The 20801-nt window shown below is 40.6% G+C and overlaps 2 protein-coding genes across 2 annotated transcripts; one reads left to right on the forward strand and one right to left on the reverse strand.

Moving 5' to 3' along the window:
- The first annotated feature begins 8 nt into the window (after positions 1–8).
- plvapb (plasmalemma vesicle associated protein b) lies at positions 9–6338 on the forward strand. Its single transcript, XM_068589722.1, has 9 exons — positions 9–469; positions 743–919; positions 1529–1622; positions 2278–2479; positions 2563–2782; positions 4771–4920; positions 5155–5283; positions 5744–5812; positions 6005–6338. The coding sequence occupies exons 1-9, from the start codon at positions 266–268 to the stop codon at positions 6011–6013; spliced, it is 1254 nt and encodes a 417-aa protein (XP_068445823.1). The 5' UTR covers positions 9–265; the 3' UTR covers positions 6014–6338.
- gtpbp3 (GTP binding protein 3, mitochondrial) lies at positions 5905–20645 on the reverse strand. Its single transcript, XM_068590144.1, has 12 exons — positions 20640–20645; positions 20154–20224; positions 19427–19695; positions 18523–18609; positions 17673–17755; positions 16959–17078; positions 14332–14404; positions 13365–13508; positions 11181–11346; positions 9476–9597; positions 9029–9215; positions 5905–8900 (listed from the first exon to the last, which is right to left on the reverse strand). Exons 1-12 carry the CDS (start codon positions 20643–20645, stop codon positions 8669–8671), a joined length of 1560 nt encoding a protein of 519 aa, XP_068446245.1. The 3' UTR covers positions 5905–8668.
- Positions 20646–20801: the final 156 nt, after the last annotated feature.

Genomic DNA, 20801 nt, shown 5'->3' on the forward strand with positions numbered 1-20801 from the left:
CACACACCTCAGGGTAATTTTTTGCACATCCATACATGCCGTGTAGCACCCTGACAGTGAGGCACAGCTGCAGCAGACAGAGACACACACTTCTCACCACAGGTTTTTTCCCTCTATTCCGGCTCAACAGCGTTCACCCTCGAAGCCTCAGCACCTGCTCAGCAGAGAAGACCCCATCTGAATGGAAGCCTTGTGGATTTAAACAAAGAATAATTCTTGTTTAGTTCGTCCGAGATCAGCTGCCACTATTTCACCTCCATCAGCCATGTATAGCTCCAGCTACTCGCGGGCCAAGTTTGGCCTGGAGGCGAGGGAACCCCTGCACAGGCCCAAAGGGAAGAGCTGCGGCTACTACATGAGGATTGTCTTCTTCTTTTCCTCTCTGATCCAGTCTCTGATCATCGTCAGCCTGGTGCTCTTCCTCATCTATGGGAAGCCGGAGAAGTCTGCAGAGGAGATGAGAGTCCAGGTCAGTGGTTTGTTTCAGTGTAATCCTCATTTAATAGTTTATTTTGTCAGATGTTAAAGGTCCTTTAAAAACATGTCTGATATAGTAAAAGGCTTTGAGAGACTTAATGAAGCTTTAAGATCTTTTCTGCAGCAGCTTTGGATCAAACTGTTCGTCTTTCGATCCTCGCTTGTTATTTTTCTGTCGCACAGTAAAATATGTAAACTATGTATTATGTTCAGTGCTGTAACATACGATGATGGTGCTTAGTAAACTCTGATTGTTATCCTGAAGGAACTGGAGCTGAACTTCAACAGGATGAGTGAGCTCAACATGCAGCTGAGGAAGGAGAAAGGCGAGGTGGGAGCTCAGCTGGGAGCTCGCGCAGCTGAGAAAGCTGCTGTGGAGGCCGAGATGGTGAAGCTGAGGATTAACACTAGCAAATCAGAACATATGTATAAGGAGAAGCTGGTAAGTCGATGGCTTGATTAATATAATACTAAGAGAAGCAAGGTTATGTTGTGCAGCTGTTAAGTAGTTTGAACACATCTTTAATCTTCTTTGAAAAAGTACAAATGAGGGTTAAAGTGAGTTATAATGTGCAGATTATACAACGGGATTATTGTTCTAGTTTTCATATTGATGACGAGCAGTGGAGCAATAATCCAGATGCTTTACTTAAGTTACTAAAACCACTGTAGAAATATTAATCCATGCATTGAAAATGTCACTTAAGTAAAATTAGTTATCTATAATCAGGAAACTGTACCGACAGTTAGAAAAGTACTCAATGCAAAAACAATGTATTCCTAACAAACGTACGTTTTTTATGTAATTTATAAACTAACTGAAGCTGTCAGATAATTGTAATAGTCAACATTTTAATTTTTACCACTAAAATGTAAAAAGAAGCATAAAAAGAAGTGAAGAAGTATCTTTGATTTGTACATTAGTTGAGTAAATGTACTGACTTCCACCACTAAAAGTCACCATGTTGATAAAATAAAATGTATAATTATTCATGTAAATATATATATATATATACATTTATCTTTATTAATGTCTTCTTTCCATTTTTAGGCCACCTGTGAGAGAATGAGTGCGGTGACTCTCAGCATGATGGCGCGTCGTCCCACGCCTCCGATCCATCTCCCTCCTGTGGTCACGACCAGTGGTACGCACCCCGATGCTGTCGGGGATCAGATCTGATGCTACAATACTGTTTCTAAATATTCCATCACAATACAGCAGACATGTTGGCAATAATGAATGTACGGTGGAAATAATAATGTAGAAAATGTACAGCAAAATGAAAGAAAAGATGTTTGCAAGTAAAGCAAATAGTTTTCTGATGCAGTTAAGTCAAAATAATATTGTTACCACTTCTTAATAATAATGTATCCTTTATACAGGGCGTCTAAGTTTTAATTAATGGTGTTATTTATGGTTAATAAATAATTTACTTAGGCTTTATAGATCAGTTACAATACATTAATAACTTAATTGATGAATGTTCTCACTTTTGGTGACTAATCAACATCCTGGCAATCCCATGTCTGATAACTGAGCTACACAATATCATTTAATAATTTACTCTACATTAATGCCATTAGTAAGGATTAGAAAATGGTACCAGAATTTTAATAATCACGGAAAAAGACATTACATTTAGCTATGCTTTTATCCAAAGTGACTTCAAAGTGCTATCAGTAAGTATAATTAAGTGCTACTAAAGTGCTACTTTCTTTAAGGTATAGTCGAAAAAGATGTGTGTTACTCAAAGTAAAACGGTCCATTTAAAAGTTCCTGCTTCACACTGAACCCTGCAGGTGAAATGAAGACTCTGCAGACCCTCAACGCTCAGCAGAAAGCGATGATAAAGCTCATCGAGGCCAACTTCACCCAGACGGTGCTCTACCTGAGCCAGGAGAGAGACAACGCCCTCAGAGAGCGAGACGCACAACACCAGGATGCCGTCGCCCTGCGCAAGGAGAACACAATGCTGAAGGAGCAGCTCACCACCTACACCAGGTACTGCGCCTCCAGGGGCTCATTGTGTGTCTGCAAAGTATTAAGATGAAACACATTCAACTTGTTGTTTTTTTTTGAACCAGGAAGTGCAAAGAGGACTTTGCTCAATCTTTGGACGGGATCAAAACCGTGACCAGCAACTTCCTGAACAAGATCAACAACCTGTTTCCCCACCAAATGACCTTTCACCTCACCTGCGTCAAGCAGCAGGACCAGATGGAGAAGATCAGAAACAGCTGCACAAACCTGTCCAGAGACGTGGAGAATAAGTTCCAGCTGTATTTAGACAACGTGGGCAACAAGGTATGTGCAAGACTGTTTGTTGATTTGATGAAGGTATTTAAAATGAGAGGGAGTAAGCAGTGAAATAACTTACTTTTTGAAGTTTTTACATTTAAAATATCCTGTGTGGGGAAAGTACAACACTATTTGAGAGAGAGATTTAGATATATTGTCCCAGAAGGAGATTTATTATCACAGCTGGTACACCGAAAGATACAGAAATACAATCACATTATCAGCTAAAGTTAGTTAAATTATCAAAAGTAAAACTACTTACAGGTCTGGTCCATGGAAATGAAATGATCTCAAGATAAATCCAAGGATTCATTTGAAAGAACAAACAAAGAAAAACTTCCACGTTTGTATTTTCAGACTTTTCGCCAATAGTTGCTTCTTTTTCAAATATTGAATATTTTTACCTCTTCAGGCCTCGGAAAGTACTTTAAATGAAACCATGTGATCAGTTTAGTGGGTAAATATTGTGACACAAAATGATATAACACAACATACATTGCGTTTTACAAGCCTATCCTTTCTTAAGTCAATTTTTTATTTGAAAATTAAATAGTAATGTACGATGTCAAATACATTTAGTGAAGTAAAAAGTACAGTAATTCCTCCTAAATGTTGTGGACTTGAAGTATAACGTTGCATAAAATGGAATAACTCAACTCCATGTTTGTACCTTTAAACTCCTTCAACTCTGATGGAATATTCCACCCAACAAATTGAACGGAAAAGCAGCTTCTCGAGGGAGGAAGTGCATCCTTCACAGTGAAGCAGCTAAAGAGACAGACGTCCTCTGAGGCGACCTCGCGGCCAAAGCACAAGTCAGATTGTTTGTCTGTGCTGATGCAGCAGCAACGTGCAGCACGACAACGTACCCATAAAAACCATCACTTCTTCATCAACTGATTATTGTAACTTTTGTCTCCTTTGTCAGAAAACCAGTGTTCATGATTTTATTCTCAACCAACTAATTCTATTCTTATTTTTATAAAATTAAGTACACAAGACGGACCAACATGACACCAGATAATCTATATCCTATGCTGCATTATATTGTGCAGGGGAACTTAGTAAAGTGGCAACTAATTGTAAGTAATAACACGATAACAATACACAATAACTTAAATGTAAAAAATAGTGTGGAATAACTCAGTCTGGTGGTTTTAAATGCTTACATTAAGTTTGGTTTTGCAACTCGCAATGTCATGAAAGTCAGAGAAAATGTCATAAAAAGCAATTTTGAAGTCAAGGTATAGTATGCCACTAAAAGGTTATACTAATTATTAAAACACGTGGATATAGTACTCGTCACAGTGTCATGTGTCCGAGAAATTATGAAGAAGTCACAGTTTAGTTTGTTGGATTATTATTCACAAAATAGTCAGAATGTACTATTACCAAAACAATCACTTCAGGTCATACTATATAGTATATTGAAAAATAATCTGTGTGTTATGCCTTAAGAAAAAAGCCATGTAATGGTATATTAGAATATTACTGTATAGTATGCCGGTCGATGGAGGACATTTTAATATGTAACACAGTACCACCATTGCATGGAACTGTGACCAGACATGTTATGTCTCTGGTCAATGCACATATGGCTAATTGCCATATTTTTTTTAACTTTCAATTTATTTCCATGTATGGAACGTGATGAGCGTTCATTTTGTGTCACAGGCCTCTCAGTGGCTTATTATTTAGAGCAACATGAGCCTGACTCCCTCAGGGAGACATTCAGTGTGTTTTTCATTCATGGACTGTGACGCTGAGGAAAATGTACATTAAGCAACACTCACACTGATAGATAGAAATACACACGGACAAAAAAAACAATTGCTATGATGTGAAGGCGCCATCTGGAAACCCATTTGGTGCCATCGAGACACATTCTTCCACCACGGACCCCGATGAGTGACTTTCTGCTGCGTCGCCTATCAAAGTATTACGTTTAAAGGAGAAATATGGGACCAGGGAATTATAATATTGTCTTCTTTCAGGTGTCTGAGATCCAAGCACAGTCCAGTCTGATGGAGGTGGAAAACTTCCGTTTGACTTCTGGACTGCAGCAGTGTGACCGCAGACACGCCGAGACGGTCGCCGAGGCGGCCAAACAGCTGCAGCTCGCGCAAAGGACTCACGACAACCAGGTAAATATGTTGTGCACATCATCCTTAGAGTTGATTGTCTCTGCATTGGAGTGTGAGAGTGAAACCCATCCATGGAACGATTTCATCCGTTATTGGCTGTAAACGTGACTATATTGTAAAATGTATACTCTTCTCCTGTGAACTTTCAGTAGCATGACATAAATCAGGGTATATGTATATTTTTTCCCATAACATTGTTTCAATTAAAGATAAAAACATGCGTGTTTTCTTCAGGTGGAGAAATTACTGATTGAGCAGACGCAGCTGAGAGCACAGAAGAAGCTGCAGGAAGACACTTTGGCCCTCAGAGAGAGAGAGCTTCAGACCCTCCAGCAAAAGCTCACCGCTCAGCCCAATTTAAAGGTAAGATAGAAACCGAGGACCAGCTCATTCCTTTGCACAGACACGAAAGGAAATAAGGGAAGGCCGCACGCAAAAGTAATTAAAAACCCCCATGAATTAAATTTACAATATTATTTTGGGGATTTATGGAAAGCATAGCCAAGCTGCTCTCAAAAAGCAACCTGACTTTAATATCTTGTATTTGGCGTTGAGTGTATGCACACATGTGCCTTTAGATAAGATGCACTTCGCTGATTACATGGACAGCAGTGCAGAGGTAAGGACTCAGCGGAAAAGAGGAACCTGAGGGCAGCAGGAAGGATGGACAGGCAAGATAACGACGAAAAAAAACACATTGAAACAGTGTTAAGTTCACAAAATGCCCCTTTAAACTCCACAGTCATTAGTGTCCACACGCCCTCAGAAAAAGCTGCATATGTGTGGTAGATAACGCTAAAAGATAATCTCATTTGTTTTCCAGCCCGGTGTTCCTAAAGCTGCCGGCCTACACGCTAATGTTGGAGCCCCTGGCATCAGCAAACCTCCAATGGTAATAAACCACAATTAATAGATCATATACTATCTATATGAAGTGTAAATGAAGTACAGTAATCTTATGTGATTACCTAAAAAGATGATTACATTCAAGTTTAGTTATCTGGTGGTGTTCGTGTGAAACTGCTGTAACACAACCTTCTTGCACTGATTGATATTTAATTATACTCAATATTTTGTCTTTCAGGGGAGATGAAATGAACCGGAAGAGTAATGACAGAAACAGTGAACAACATATTGTCTTTAAACATTTTGAAGGACATGTATATATTCCTGATTCAACTTGTAAATAAACTTAAGTTTGTTAAAGACATATCTACTGTTGCTGGTCTGTGCATGCTTTGTTTTTTTTTCTTTTTAGCTCTACATGAAATAGATTCATTTGTATTTTACATTTCCTGTTTGATAGTTACAATGACTGTGAATAGCCTTCCAAGGTAAATGTACAAATCTGCATGACACTGGTGTACATATTTCCTTTTGTGTGTCTCTCATTGTGGTTTCTGTCAATAAATTTAAATGAACAAGAATCCAACTGGCTCCTGAGCTGCATTGTGGTTCGTCTCGGTCGTGAGACTCTTGGCAGCAGCTCGCTTGTCTGCTATAAACAGAATACTCTTAAAATAGCGACATTTATGTTTCCTTGTGGTTCCTGAATGTTTGAATACACACACACCGACCGAGTCGGGAACACATCTCCTGCCGTTTGCCGTCCTGAAAACAGTTTCAGGAGTCAGGAGGAAGACATTGGGCTTGAATTGGACTGGAAGTACTCGTTCTTTTTTACGAGTTCAGTGCAGTAGCTGGTAAATAAACTGTTCTCAGGCTTTACTACTTCCTTTTTCTTTTCATAAGCACACGATGATGAGCGTATGCGGCACTGCAGCTGGAAACAGCTGTGTTTTCTTTGAGCCGTTTTACGATTATTATAATTTCTTTAAGTACACACACACGTATATATGTACATTATCATTTTTACAGGCTGTTCTGTTCACCATCCATTCATTTCTGAACACAGAGGTATTCATATGTTTTATACAGCTTGGACATTTTGTGTTCATTAAACTGCGTAAATCAGCATTTGAAAAAAAAAAAAAAAAATTCAAGCTTGCAAGAGTCCAGCTTTGATGGATAAGAAATCCCATGAGGATAAACTCCCAGACTGACAGCACTGATGGATGTGAGGGTTACAGGTAATTCAGTCTGCCTCCTGTCCTCAGGAAATCCTTTGTTTAACATGAAGTGTTTTCAATCCCATGTACAGACCTGAATGCACACGCAGACACGCTTTCACACACACTGACTTCTGGTCAAATGGCTACAGGGTGGAACCGGGCTGCACTGGACCTGGCTACGTCAAACAGCTGTTAATCACAACCACAGGAAACCAAAGACAAGAAAGCAAAGAGTATAAATATATAGACTGAAATATACACCGAGTAACAAAAAACAGTCACAGTGAAAAGTTCTTCTTCCGGCATTGACGCTCTGGTTGTGTTTGTTGTCAGCATTTAGTATCTAACACACATTCACATTTGTGATCACACACAGACACCGCTTCAAAGATGAAGGTCCCGCATCCACTTCCACTAATTTGTCCGACAGCAAGTCCCGCTTTTAGCGTGAAGTCCGCCCGTGTGGTAATTAATCAGCGTGAACATGAAAGAGGACAAAAAGAAAAAAGGCTGACAGAGCAGTGCGGAAAAGAGGAAAGGTCAGGTAGCAGAGACAAAGTGGGATGGGGAGTTGTGCTGGTGTACGGCAGGGCAACTGTCGTCAGAGACTGGGCGAGAAGAAACCGACTGGGGAAGAAGGGTGAGGAGTTCAACGAGGAAACATAAATATTTGATCGAGGCCAGATTGACAAGGGAACAAAGGGCACAACGAGCATCGCCTCCAAAAAACCGTCCCTTTCCCACAGAAGCAGGAGGGCAGCTGGATACTCTGGTTTTTGTCGAAATCGACCTAAAATATAGTTTTCATTGCAATAAATGAGCATATTCATACTCAATGTGACAACAGCTACTGTGTGTAGCAATAGTTAGACCTCAGCAATGCAATCTTTACAGGAACCGTACTATTTATTTCATGTGATGAAGGTATTATGAACACATGAAGCGCATTATGTTGCATGGTACACCATGACAGTGCATGCAATGAGGTGCTTGATGTGCCTTTACTGAAGCCTTACATTGATTTGAATTACAATAACAACCTGATGAGTCTTCAAACATGTAAAAAAAACATCCATAAGCACAATGTTAACATCAGATTATCAGATGATATTAATGTTGCACTACCTCCTCGTTGTGAAAATAAATTAAATTCACCACATTTCTTCTGTAGGCCTCATTATCCCAATTATTACACATAATACTGCATGCATAACACACACACATACACACACACACACACACACACACACCAATGACCTTGCAGCTGGTTTCATTTGAAATGATCTTGGCTGTTGTGTTGCGGCCCAAGAGCCCAATGTTCAGGGGCTATTTTTAAAATTCGACTCGAGACTTACAAAACCTCTTGTCCAGCACGCGGGGGCATCCGAGGCACCTGTCATCTTGTGAAAACTATTTCAGTCCGCTCTCGAGCATCCACGGAAAAACAAATAGTTCTGTGTCTACGGTCGTGTGTTTTGGGAGCAGATAACGCAGCAAACAACACACATTGTGTTATTTTGCACTCGGAGGACCTCGACACCTGGCACGGTGACGGGGCGGTGCCCTTTTCTTTCGCGGATACTCTGGCATCAAACAAGAATGCAACCTTCCATCCTGAGGAGGCGAGCAGACTGGTATTACATGTATTTCATGTTTTCATGCGGACACTCAACTGACTATTTTCCAATGCAAAAGTCTTTGAAGATGATATCCAGGATCTCCTCTGCCCCGACACGTCCAGTGATCCGGCCCAGACTCGTGAGAGCCAACCGGACACCCTCGGCTGCCAGAGCGAGGTCAATGTCTCGATAGCGCTGATACTGAGCCAGGGCCGCAAAACACTGCTGCAGGTGGGCCCGGTGGCGGGCCTGGGTCAGGGTGGGGGCACAAGACAGAGGGTCGCCACACCTAGAGAGGAAGTTCAAGAACAAAATGGTTGAAATGGAGTTATTTTGTCCTTTCGAAAGGTTTAAAAAAAAGAAAAAGCATACTATACTACATTTAAAAAAACGTTCCTATGCAATACTGTGACTCACAGAGTCTTGACACGTGTGTGCAGCACCGCCAGGAAGTCCTGCAGTCCCTCACGAGTGTGACAAGACATGTGACAAGCGGGAGGGAGTCCGGAGACCCGTCTCAGCTCCCGGTCCAGCTCCAGCCGCCGCTCCTCAGGCAACAGGTCAGTTTTATTCAACACCAAAAGAAACCTGTCTGCAGGGAATACTGGAACCAAGAAAACGCTGATCAACTACCAATCATTCAACTATTACTTCTTGAGGCACAGAGATTGTTATCTTAACAGTCACTTAAAACTCTCTTTGTACTCTTTCTAATATCCTGTTTAATTGCTTGATGAGGAAAACATGTAACTTTGCCAGAGTCTGTAACCATGCATCTCTTTATGCATTGTGCTTTAAAGTTACATTAGGGTTGCAAACATCCCTGACAGTCCAGGTGAAGCAGGTGAGGCCACGCTGTCATACCCGAGTCCTGAGCGGACAGGACACTACTGAGGTGCTCCTGCAGGAAGGTTACAGCTTGCTTTGCGTCAGAAGGGAGATCCACACAGTCGACAACCACCAGGGTCAGATCTGCTTGTTCCACTCTGGGGAAAAAAAAGGAAATAGTTTCAACTTTTTGATCTGGAATCATTAAATATGATCACAGCAGCGTTTTCTAACTCTTAAATGCACATTCCAAGCAAATGGCACAAATCTAAAGAATGCACCTTACTTACTTACAACCAAATAACTGAAGTATACAATTATAATACTCAGTATTTTCCAGTAATTGTAGCATCTCCAGGTTGTACACTGACACCTCTGCGTGGGGGCTTTCCACTGTGTTGTTTTGTTGAAGACACAATACATGGTGGCCAACAAATACCGTGAATAATGGCAGCGATAATTAGAATGAATTCATCCAAATGGTATTCACGTCCACTGCTCCTGCAGCTTGGTCCCTCTGTGCAGTTAGCAGCACCAGCGGATGCTTGTACTCACCACGTCCTTCCTGGAGTGACCCAGGTCGCAGGCCTCTGACCTGCTCCCTGCACAAAAAGTTCCCCGTAGAATACAAACTGCCCACCCTTCCTATAGAGCCACCAGGTCGCCCAAATAACTCAAACCAACAGTGAAGGAATTACAGAATGTTTGCTCTGAAAATAAGAGTTTTACTGATGTGCTTTGGTGACTTATTTCCTGCAGCATCAACTGGTAATCTTTACCTAATAAATTACATTTTGAACAGTATTCAAAGTGTCAAGGTGTGGCAAGTCCCCTTAAATGTCAAACAAATTAAATGAATATTGGTGACATGTAGTGATGTAATATCTAATAAAGGTGTCAGATGCTTTAACCCCCTGCCAAGAACACATGTACTGAGGAAACAATTGACTTTCTTGGAATGAAAATAGTCATAATCTTTAGTACATAGTTGCTGAAGTGCGTAAATTCTGTATATTGAAGAACTTCAGTCAAATATCAGGTCATCTGCAACATATTGGTTAAAAAACATATGTATATAAAAGTATAAACTTTACTAAACTAATCTTGACGCTCGCATATAAATGAACTGATAATCAAACAACCCTTTTCCTCCTGCTTTCTGACACCGAAATCATCCCACAAAACATGGCTGTTTGTATGCGCCAGCGCGCCCTCACGTCTGACGGTTTGTATATGATAACGCAGCGATGACGAGTGCTGGAAACACTGCCATTCTTCCCTTGTGTAAATAGTGGAAGCAGCTGTCAGCAAATTGCCCTATATGTCCATTCTTTACACCACACCTCTTAATGGTAAATACTCTCCGACACGGAAAAGGAGGCACTTCGTTACGCAATCTCCTGAGAGTGTTTGTCCCGTGTATTTATAACTGTGGCTCAGCAAGAATATAAACTCTGGAGGTTGCACAGACATTTCAAAAATATAGCATGATGTCCAAGGGGAACAAAATCATGACTTATTTCTTCCTTTCTTTGTTTTCAAGGACATAATCCATTGGTCCCATGGCTAATTTGTTTTGCGTTATATGATACTCACATGAACAGATGCTGAAGCAGCAATCTACACATGATGTGCTCCACATGTGTCCCTCTCCTGTAGCTCAAACATGCTTAACACTATAACATTTCCATATATTCTGATTAACACAGGAAAAACTGAGTTAAAGATTTTAAAAACAGACCTTTCCCGAGCCCGGCGGACGCCCTCTCTCTCCACCAGGTCCAGGCTCTCTCGCAGGCCGGCCGTGTCACTCAGCAGGACGGGGAACCCACCGATGTCCAGCGCCGTCTCCACGACGTCCCTGGTGGTGCCAGCAATGGGAGACACAATGGCCGCAGGTCTCTGGCCTGGGCATTAGAAAGGTCAAGGGATATAAGCTTTAATATATATGTATTTTATTTTAGACTCGAGAGTCCGTTTAGAAAGAAACAGAACAACAATATATAAAATACAATACACTACAATATGAGGACACAGGTATAATCATGAGTTAAAAACATACAGACACTTGTTCCAATGCTTCCAGATACAAGACAATTACCTTGTACCACGGTTAAGGCTTTTATGAATCACAGTTTCGGATTCATCGAGTCGACATTTAAATTTGGATATGAAATTCCTCAATACAGCATCGAAAGCATGGAAACCCACAGGAACGTGGAAATATTGTTTTATTTTTCTAATGATCAACAAATCCCATGAAAAGACTAAAACTAATGGAGGCGTTTATTTTATGTTGTTTGGCCCTCTGATACAACTGCTCCCGCTAACTCTCTCTATGCACAGACACAACACACACACACACACACACACACACACCTCTGGAAAGCATATATAGCACACACAATACTACACATGGGAATGGACAATTTTTGGTTCTTCAGCCTTTAAATTAACTGTTTTTATTCAAATTATTGTTATTTATTCATCCCCTCTTTTCATTATTAATATGCTTATTTTGCTTATATACTATTTGTTTTCTCTTTTTTTCTTCAAGTGATACCTGAATATTTTATGTACCAAGACATACAACTGAAATTGACAAAGAATGTGACAGTCTGAAAATATGTTGAAAACTGAATAAAAAGTGAGTTTTAAAAAAAATTAATAAAAAAGACCAAAACTAACAATGTTAGTATGAACTTCAACATCTTCTGACTTCTCTACTCTGTTTGTGTCAGAGCCGAGCTCATGCGTTCCTCCTGCAAAATGATACAGAAACCGATTTGTCATTAAGCTTATTACAGTCCTGACAGGATAAAAGGAGATCTTTCACAAATATAACAATAAAAGTTAAAGAACATTACCAGCCCTTGCTTGTAATACTCGACAGTGTCGCTGCAGTGTCTGCAGCTATTAGATCATGACATTATTTCTACATTGTGAGCTTGTTTTTTTCTCCATCACGTTAGATTTTTCTGTGACAATCAAATATTTCATCAAATATACCTACAGTCACATCATTATTACAAATCTATACCGCCTAAAGTTCTGCATTACGCAAATAAATAACGCCGTCAACTCGTTAATAGCTGTCTCTGCTGACGAGGTGTGAGCTCAGGACACGGGGAAGACGAATCACAAGAGGAAATGATAACAGGATTTTATCTGAAGTTTGATAAATGTGGCTATTCTTCCGATAGGAAGCTGTGAGGAGATCCTGCCAAACCCCCTCGTTAGATGGTTTATATAGAGTGATTCTAAATGATTAAGGATACCGAATCCCAAACAAACATAACCCGTAGACCATAAACAAGCGATTCATTAGGTTGCCACTAAGTGAGGATAAACAAGGAAAACTCGTTTAAAAAGGGAGAAAATATAAAAGTGCAGGAGCGGGATCTACTGTTCACAGATGGTGTATCGTGCTGCTTATGAGACTATTATAAAATGTACTGAAAATGTAATGGATTACTTTGAACTTTCCATCTTTTTGCATGAAAACAGTAACAGGGAAACACAACGCCTTGCAAACAGTTCTAAAAATTAAAAAAAAAAAAGATTTTTCATCAATACGAAGCACAAGTGCAAAGAAAAGTGGTAATTTAATCATCTACAATTCACTGACAACTCGACAGAAAGCTCCAGGACGCTACTAAAGGACCTCGTAGAGATGCTTTGTCCACTTTTTTTGTCCATCTTTTGTTAGATTCTGGAAAAACTAGGATAACTTCTGATGAAAATAACTAGTTATAAAGGTTTGTTATGTCAAACTGAACCCTGGTTGTCGGAGTTGAATGCCACTTTATATAACGCCAAACCCCGCCTGACAGCAAGGTCTGCATCGAGATGATTGTATAGCTAATACTTTGTGTTGATTCCTTCGCGATGTGTGTGTGTGTGCTGGTGCTCTTGGTTCTCTTACAGAGTGTGTTAAGGAGGCTACTTTTCCCCGCATTGGCGGCTCCAGCGATGACCACCTGGACGCCGCCGCGTAGCCGCTCGCCCCTCCTCTCGTCCTGTAGGTGTCTCTCCATCTCGGCTTGCAGATCACACACCCATTCGTCCACTGTGGGAGTCGAGAAGGCGATAAAGACAGGTAAGGGACGGGGCGTGACAGAGGTTTTCATACACTTTCGCCTTGAGGGAATAATGGGTTGTGGAGGAAAGCGAAAAAAAAAAGGGTTTCGACGATCTAAAGCAATACCTCCATTTGTTTAAACTTGACAACCTTGATTGTCTCGAGCACATTCATTCATCCGACTTGGCACGACTTGAGATAAGAAAACCTCAGCTATCAATCATGTTATTTGCTCTACGTCTTCAGACGCTAAAGCACTTATGCCAGGGACTCTATTTTTGGAAATGAGGCTATTATTATTCGCCACTTTGAGGCGCGAGTCCACATTCCACATGCCACCAAAACAAACGTCTCTCCCAGGCTTTGTGTCGACACTTCACAACATCCAAGGCTTCTGATGGGCTTTTCCAGCGCCAGATAGCAGGAGACACACACACACACACACACACACAAACACAGGCAGACAGACAGAGAGCACAGTTGGATTGTAAGTTGCTGCTGACAGCACTATTCCTGTAAGATTGGCTTGTCAGGTTGGCTTTGAAGGGAAGACAAATGCCTCTACTGTCCCTCTGGCCTTCTCTCCACACTTCCTAAAAGGAAATTGTCTTTTAAGCAGTTTGATCTCCACGGCTTCTCCCTACAGTGCAGCAAACGCAGCCGATGGCCAGTTGAAGATCCAAACAGGAAAGGCAGCCGGACCCCTCTCTCTCTCTTCAGACAGAAACAGACCCCTCTGAAAGCCCGAGGGACGACTGTTCTGTTATTTTTCTCCGGTAAAGAGGAGGACAAAGTGTACACACACACATACCTTGGTTTAAGACCCCATCCTCAATGAGCTCATCCTCACTGAAGTCGATGAAGGCCTCCACATGGGCCAGACACTGTGCGACGCACAAAGGAGAGAGAGAGAGAAGAAGAGGCTGAATCAGTGTGTGAGATTAGCACCTTGGATACCCTGAAAATCAGCTGTTATTATTTGCATGTTGAAGTGTTAAAAATCGACCATGCAGCACAGGAAACACAAGTGACGGTAAACAGGGAGCCAATGTACAGTTTATCTTGCTGGTGCAGCGGCAGCTTACATGAATATATTACTGTGCGATATTGTGTTTTGTGTATATTCATCCAAAAGAGGAGAATCCAAAGATTATTGCATACCTAAACAAAAAAAGATCTTCACATATTTAAACTGTTTTTTCAGTAACATTTCCTATTTTTCTCATGACATATTTCATTAGTATGGCGTTGTAGTATAGCTACGTTGATTTAGAAAACAATTACTGTTATTCTCTTTTTTTTATACATTTAAATACAAAATAATTAACCAATTAATGGAAGAAATAATCACATTTTCTCAGTGTTTACCCCTACATTGACACAGCTGATGTACAGAAACATCAGACACTTACATTACAATTTTGAATGTAAATATATTTAAACTACATGGGATACAGAAGGGTGGAGAGCTTCAGCATTTCCACCACAGCGCTGATCTGTATCTTGATTGACAAGCTGAACATCAACACAATAGTAGTATAGCTGCACAAAAACAGGAAGCGTCAGATTCCCATACTTTCATACATACACAAAAGTGGGAAGCCAACGGTTGAGGAGAAAAAAAAAAAAAAACGGCATTGTTTTGGTGTCAAATGAGGGTTGGATCGCTCGCATCATACAGATGTTTAAACATCTGATTTACAGGATTCCTAGAAATTTGCCTCCAAACCAGAAGCACGTTGAAATTGATTCTAGGAACCGACAAGCAGCTGAACAGAGTTTCTCAAGGGAGATCACCTGGACCGGTCGGTCAGATCTGGTGCCAAAGTGTTGAACGATGTAAACTCTCCAAAAACAATTCACAGTCGAGGGCGGCTTGGCCTGCATCCACTGAGCTCCAGTGTTCATCTGCGGTCAACGACCTTGTGCTCTGAACCGCCTCGACGCGACTAAACAAGTCTAAACAAGACATAAGAACATTGACTCTACGATATAACATATACATATATAATGTACTATACAATGAAAATACAACAAGTCAGGTGTCCTTTTATGCAGAAACTTAACACAAAATACAGAAAGTGCTTTGCACGACAAAGCAAATAAAAAAAGTTGCTATGTTTTTGGCTACCTGATAGTTCAACTGCATGAATGTCGAACCTTTTTGGACAGTTGGTTCCAGTATAAAGTGGTGCAGGACCACCATGTGAAGAGGTGAAAGAGTATCAGTAGCAGTTCAAAGGTTCACAGTCACTGACGATGTTGTTTTCTGAACCAGAGCGACCGCGTCATCACATATTTAATCTTTTCATTGCAACAAATGGAAATACAGTTATGCTTGGTGCTGATGGCTCTGCTCTAAAGATACTCAGACAGCATGAAGCAGTTCATTTATGTCCTGGTGAAATAATATGACATGTGCTATATGTATGTAGCATTCAACATTAGCAAGGTCACGAAACCTTGATGATGATGGTGTGAATTCATTCTTCCACCGTTACTCGACCCTTGTCTGGATCATTTGGCATTCAGTTCAGAATATTGTTCAGAAAAGAAAAACAATACTGCTTCCCGGAATAAATGAATGTCTTGATTGTGTGGCTGTCTTAATACATACAGCAGCTGTGCGCGGTATAATTCATATTTAATCCATTCAAAACAACACAAAACCAGATGTGCTGAGATCGGAAAGCCTTAAATGAACATGAAATTAACCTTTTAACATTACTTTTTCAAACAGCCATTGCACTCATCATGTAATAGTAAAAAAAAGCAGCACATGAAATGTCTTAACAAATTAGGAAATGTAGATTAATAGTTCTGGTAATCAAGTTTTATGGTTGTAGAAAAATGTGTTCTTATCTGCCGGAAAATATATTAAGACTAAGGTTTCCAGGGAAGGGGTCAAAGATGATATAACAAAGATTACTGGCAGATTATTTTCCTGCAGACTGTTTTCAGAGAAATGTCAGACATGAACGTGCACAATGTCCCTCCTGTTCACCTGTTCCTTTAAAAAAAAAACAGTTCTGTTTGGGTTTGAGTCCCTTTCAGTCAAGTTGAACTAACAAAAAGTCTGATAACACAATTCCAACATCCACACAATCTTTGTCTGGAAACTGGAGGATTCATTCAGTTCATCGTTTATAGAGCAGCGGACAGATGACTCCGAACCTAAGTGAAATCTTGTATTATATATATTATATATACTCGGCAGGGAAACTTAAACTTCACACCTTGTAGCGTGGGAGACTGAGGTGAGCCCGAAAAGTAAAGAACGGTGTTCAAGACTGATTTGAGACCAGGCGACACCTTGTGTTCCTGCCCCGCATGCCACAGCGACACCTCCCTGGGCTCGAGTCCAGATGGAAACATCTGTTTTTGTGCATCATCCTGCTCGTATTGGAAAACCGCGACGTGGGCCAGTGATTGACCTACCCTTTTCAGTTTGTGGGTCCAGTCCTGATAAAGGCGTCCCAGGTCTCCTGACATCTGCCTGAGAGCCTGTCTCCTCTGAGCCTCCGTCTCCGCATGGATCAGATCCCCGAGCCCCTCCACCTGCAGAGGGAGCATCATCAAGTTGTTGTTCCCACTTCTTGCACTCATCAGACATGTTTTTTTCCACATGTAAGATGCATGGTACACAGCCACAGTTTCCTGCTACTGTCAAAGCGTTTGCATTGTGTTTGTAGCTTTAAAGTCCACATTTTTCTCAGTGACATTTTATCTCATTATCGCATTGATAACTACAATAAGATATTATGACAAAAGATGGGACTTTAAAAGGCCTTTTCATTATATCCAAAATAACAATTACATTTCCCATTCTTAAATAAATACTCAGCACAATGTATGCTGCTGAAAAATACTCAAATATAATAGACTGTAAACAGAATATTAGCCCGTTTCAGTATAAAAGATTGCATAACTCAGCAGCTTTAGCCGTACATAAATGTTTGGAAGCACACTGAAAGAAGTGATCAAAGGGCAATATATGTAAAAGAACGTTTTATTTCATGAACTTGAAATCCCTGTTCAGTTCCGACCCTGTTTATTCAACATTCACCCTGTAAATTGCTCTGGAAGGCTCTCAGTATGTAAATCTGCCACTTATCTGTCTCAGTGTGTTTTTACATTCTCGTCTTGACCTACCTCCGTTAAACCAAGCTTCCCTGCTTGAAAGGCCCTCCGTGTGAACTCTCCAGCTTCAGCAGGCCTCATGCCAGGCACGCTTCCTGAGAAACACACACACACACACACATACACACACAGCATACAAACATGAAGAAATAAATGAGGGACAAGTTGGGCATGAATCATGCACACAACTCTCACACACACACAAACAGAAAGGGATCACATGCAGGGTCGAGGTGTCGCTCGGGATTCATTTGGAATGAAAACCGGCACCAGGGTGGAGGTTGAAGAGGTTACGTTTTCATTGTTTTCGTGAGCATTTTTCAATCCTCATCAGGAGGAGATAACTGTGGACATAAATCCTTTGGCAAATGCAGGTCATGATCTATTAACTGGAGGAAAATATTCTCTTAAATTCTCTTTTTTTTTTCTTCACAACATTGTCCCTGCTATCTTTCATCGAGTACACAACTAATGTTTTCCACTCTCACTTATCCTGATTAATGAGGATTTTACATAACCGGTGACAAGCTTTCATTCTGATTTATACAATACTGCCCCCTAGGAGACCAGTGGGAGAACTGCAGGTGATATTGTAATATTATTCATCAGTCCCAGAGGGATTGCCACGCTTGCCAAGACACATTTTATAAGTATCTTGGAAATATGAATGTTTTCCCTTTTAAGTCAGTGATGGGCAGTCACAGATCTCCACGGGTTACTGTGCTGCAGGCTTACAGCTTTAGGGAGACACACACCCTGCAAAGTGACGGTGCATCACATGACACTGTAGGCGTGTGTGTATACCGCATTATATGAAGTTGTAGGATATTCTATCATACTCAGAAGTATCCGTGTATTTTACCTAGAGCGTGTAAGACAGCAGTGATGACAGCAGGACCACCGTGGATGTGGAACTCCACGCTGTCCTCTCCTGTGAAACTGTGTGGAGCTGAGGACGTGAACACATGAGACTCAACAACTCAACATCATGTAGTCATTTAATAAGCACAGGACCAATATGTTAAGGAAGACTTCATTGAACTTGGGCTAGTACAAGTAACTGACATTTATTTAGTTATTCATGAGACTAAAAACTGTGATGAATTTAAAAGAAATACAACAAAAACAGCTCTGCTTTAGCTTGTCGGTTAATGACTCCAAATGGCAGCAAGAGAAAATAGTTTAAAAGCATTAGACACAGGAGTTGAAGCTTGTTTGACTCTGACACATCGGTCCTCAGGCTCCATATGTGAACTGTCCAAAGACAGTCTCCTTCGCCTCGCCCGTGTGCGCTTTGTGTTACATCTGCAGTTGTTGTTGCTGCTCCGAGGGTGTTGGATGTTTTCATCAATAAACATAGTAACATAGTAAAGACGTGTTGAGACTGACTAAAGTGTGTTAACACATCATCAACAAGCATGACTACCCACATGTCCCTTCTCGCGTGTGTTTTTTGTGATAACACCTAGATTGGTGACATCATCGAATCATCCAGATGAAGGATCTTGTAGTGAAGCTTACATTACTGTTACATTATGAGAGGTACAAAAATGAACTTGCAGAGATGTGAATGTTTTCGCTTAACTTGAGTATCTGATGCAAGACAAATTATAATATATAGGACATGTATTTTTGACCTCTGCATTAGCATTTTCTTAAATTGTACTATATCATATTGTCCTTTGTTAATTAAACCTTTGACAGGAGAAGGGAGGCAGCACATTGTGAGTAAGTGTGTATGTGTGTGTGTGTTTGGAGGGACATACCTGGGAACCAGAAGACAAGTCCACGATCCAGCACTTCTTTGGTTCGGGGGTCTGTGATGCTGCGTAACAGGGCCTTGCGTGGAGGGGGCAGACTGCTGGTGAGCTTGGTCATGCACTGGAGAGCTGTGGATGAGGCTGGACCAGTAGCTCGTATCACAGCCACTCCACACCTGCCATGGCCCGATGATAACGCAAAGATGGTCTCAGCATCCGCCAGTCCAACTGGGACTCCATCACAGGTGGAAACGAATCTGCAAGCTGGAGTTCCTCTGCAGGAGATAATTGAATGTAAGACACCTGTTACCTTTAGTCAACTAATTAAGTCTAATAATCCCATATGCTATTTATTTTGTGTCAAAACATACTTGCTTTACATTCTTTTACACCAAAATAGACTTATATCACATATATTCTCAAGCATCAAAACTATAAGGTCGTTACACAAGTGCAGGAAACTGAAATTGATAGTAAATAAGATACCACTTTATACTTGCATGGGGAAAGGGAAGTGATACATTTGTAAACGAGTCAAAATTATAATGTGTTAATAAAATATAAACAAGAGTCAAATTAATTAGGTTTTAATTAATGAAGTGATCAAGGAAAAATACACACTGATTGAAGGTTAAAGGTTAAAAAAAAGAAGCATATATCTTCCACACTGAAACAGTTTCTGAATTAAGTTTTCAAAAATACAGAAAAGTAAGATTGAACTTTGGTAACAAACCTTGTCCTAAGGTTGTGGACAGCAACTCTCCAGATCCCACGAAACATTGATGGCGGCAGGATCAAATGATTCTGACCCCAAAGATTTCACGTGCGCTTTCTGGTGTCGCTGAGTTTAGAGACTGACATTGAAGAAAGCTCGCGCTCTCTTCGACTAAATCATTGTGTTTACCTCAGTCGGAGGGACCTGTGAATGTTACGTTGACTGGCAAGTGGACACATTTCACGAACCGTATCTGTTTTCTGCCAAAACTACATGAAGAAGATTCAGCTGCGACCAATCTACTGTTTACATTTTACACAATGTGGCTGCAGAAAGCCCCGCCCACTGTGCGCCATTTAATACGGTCCGTGTAGCAACCGTTGCTCTCTATCTCTCTTCACTGTACATCGCTGACTATCTATCTATCTATCTATCTATCTATCTATCTATCTATCTATCTATCTATCTATCTATCTATCTATCTATCTATCTATTTATCTATACCAACATGGTCTACATTAGTTTTAAATTAAAACTGTCACTGATATTGTGGGGAATTAAGTGTGTTTTTTTGTTAGAGTAATGCTATTGTAAATTCCACATAGATCAACTTCCCCTATATATAATTTGTATATTTAACACATGCTATACAACTTTCCTTATGCA

The sequence above is a fragment of the Clinocottus analis genome, unplaced genomic scaffold, assembly GCF_023055335.1.
Source record: "Clinocottus analis isolate CAN_PGR_092001 unplaced genomic scaffold, fCliAna1.0.p SCAF_23, whole genome shotgun sequence".
Taxonomy (NCBI): Eukaryota; Metazoa; Chordata; class Actinopteri; order Perciformes; family Cottidae; genus Clinocottus; species Clinocottus analis.

Bases quoted from the DNA above. Each gene is read 5' to 3' on its own strand.
- gtpbp3 (XM_068590144.1), bottom strand. The intron at 18,610-19,426 runs GTATGTCCCTCC...TCACGTCCTCAG, and splicing joins ACTTGTCTTCTGGTTCCCAG to CTCCACACAGTTTCACAGGA. The intron at 13,509-14,331 runs GTATGTGTGTGT...CGACTCCCACAG, and splicing joins GGATGGGGTCTTAAACCAAG to TGGACGAATGGGTGTGTGAT.
- plvapb (XM_068589722.1), top strand. From the start codon at position 266: ATGTATAGCTCCAGCTACTCGCGGGCCAAGTTTGGCCTGGAGGCGAGG. The intron at 470-742 runs GTCAGTGGTTTG...GTTATCCTGAAG, and splicing joins CAGAGGAGATGAGAGTCCAG to GAACTGGAGCTGAACTTCAA. The intron at 5,284-5,743 runs GTAAGATAGAAA...TTTGTTTTCCAG, and splicing joins CCGCTCAGCCCAATTTAAAG to CCCGGTGTTCCTAAAGCTGC.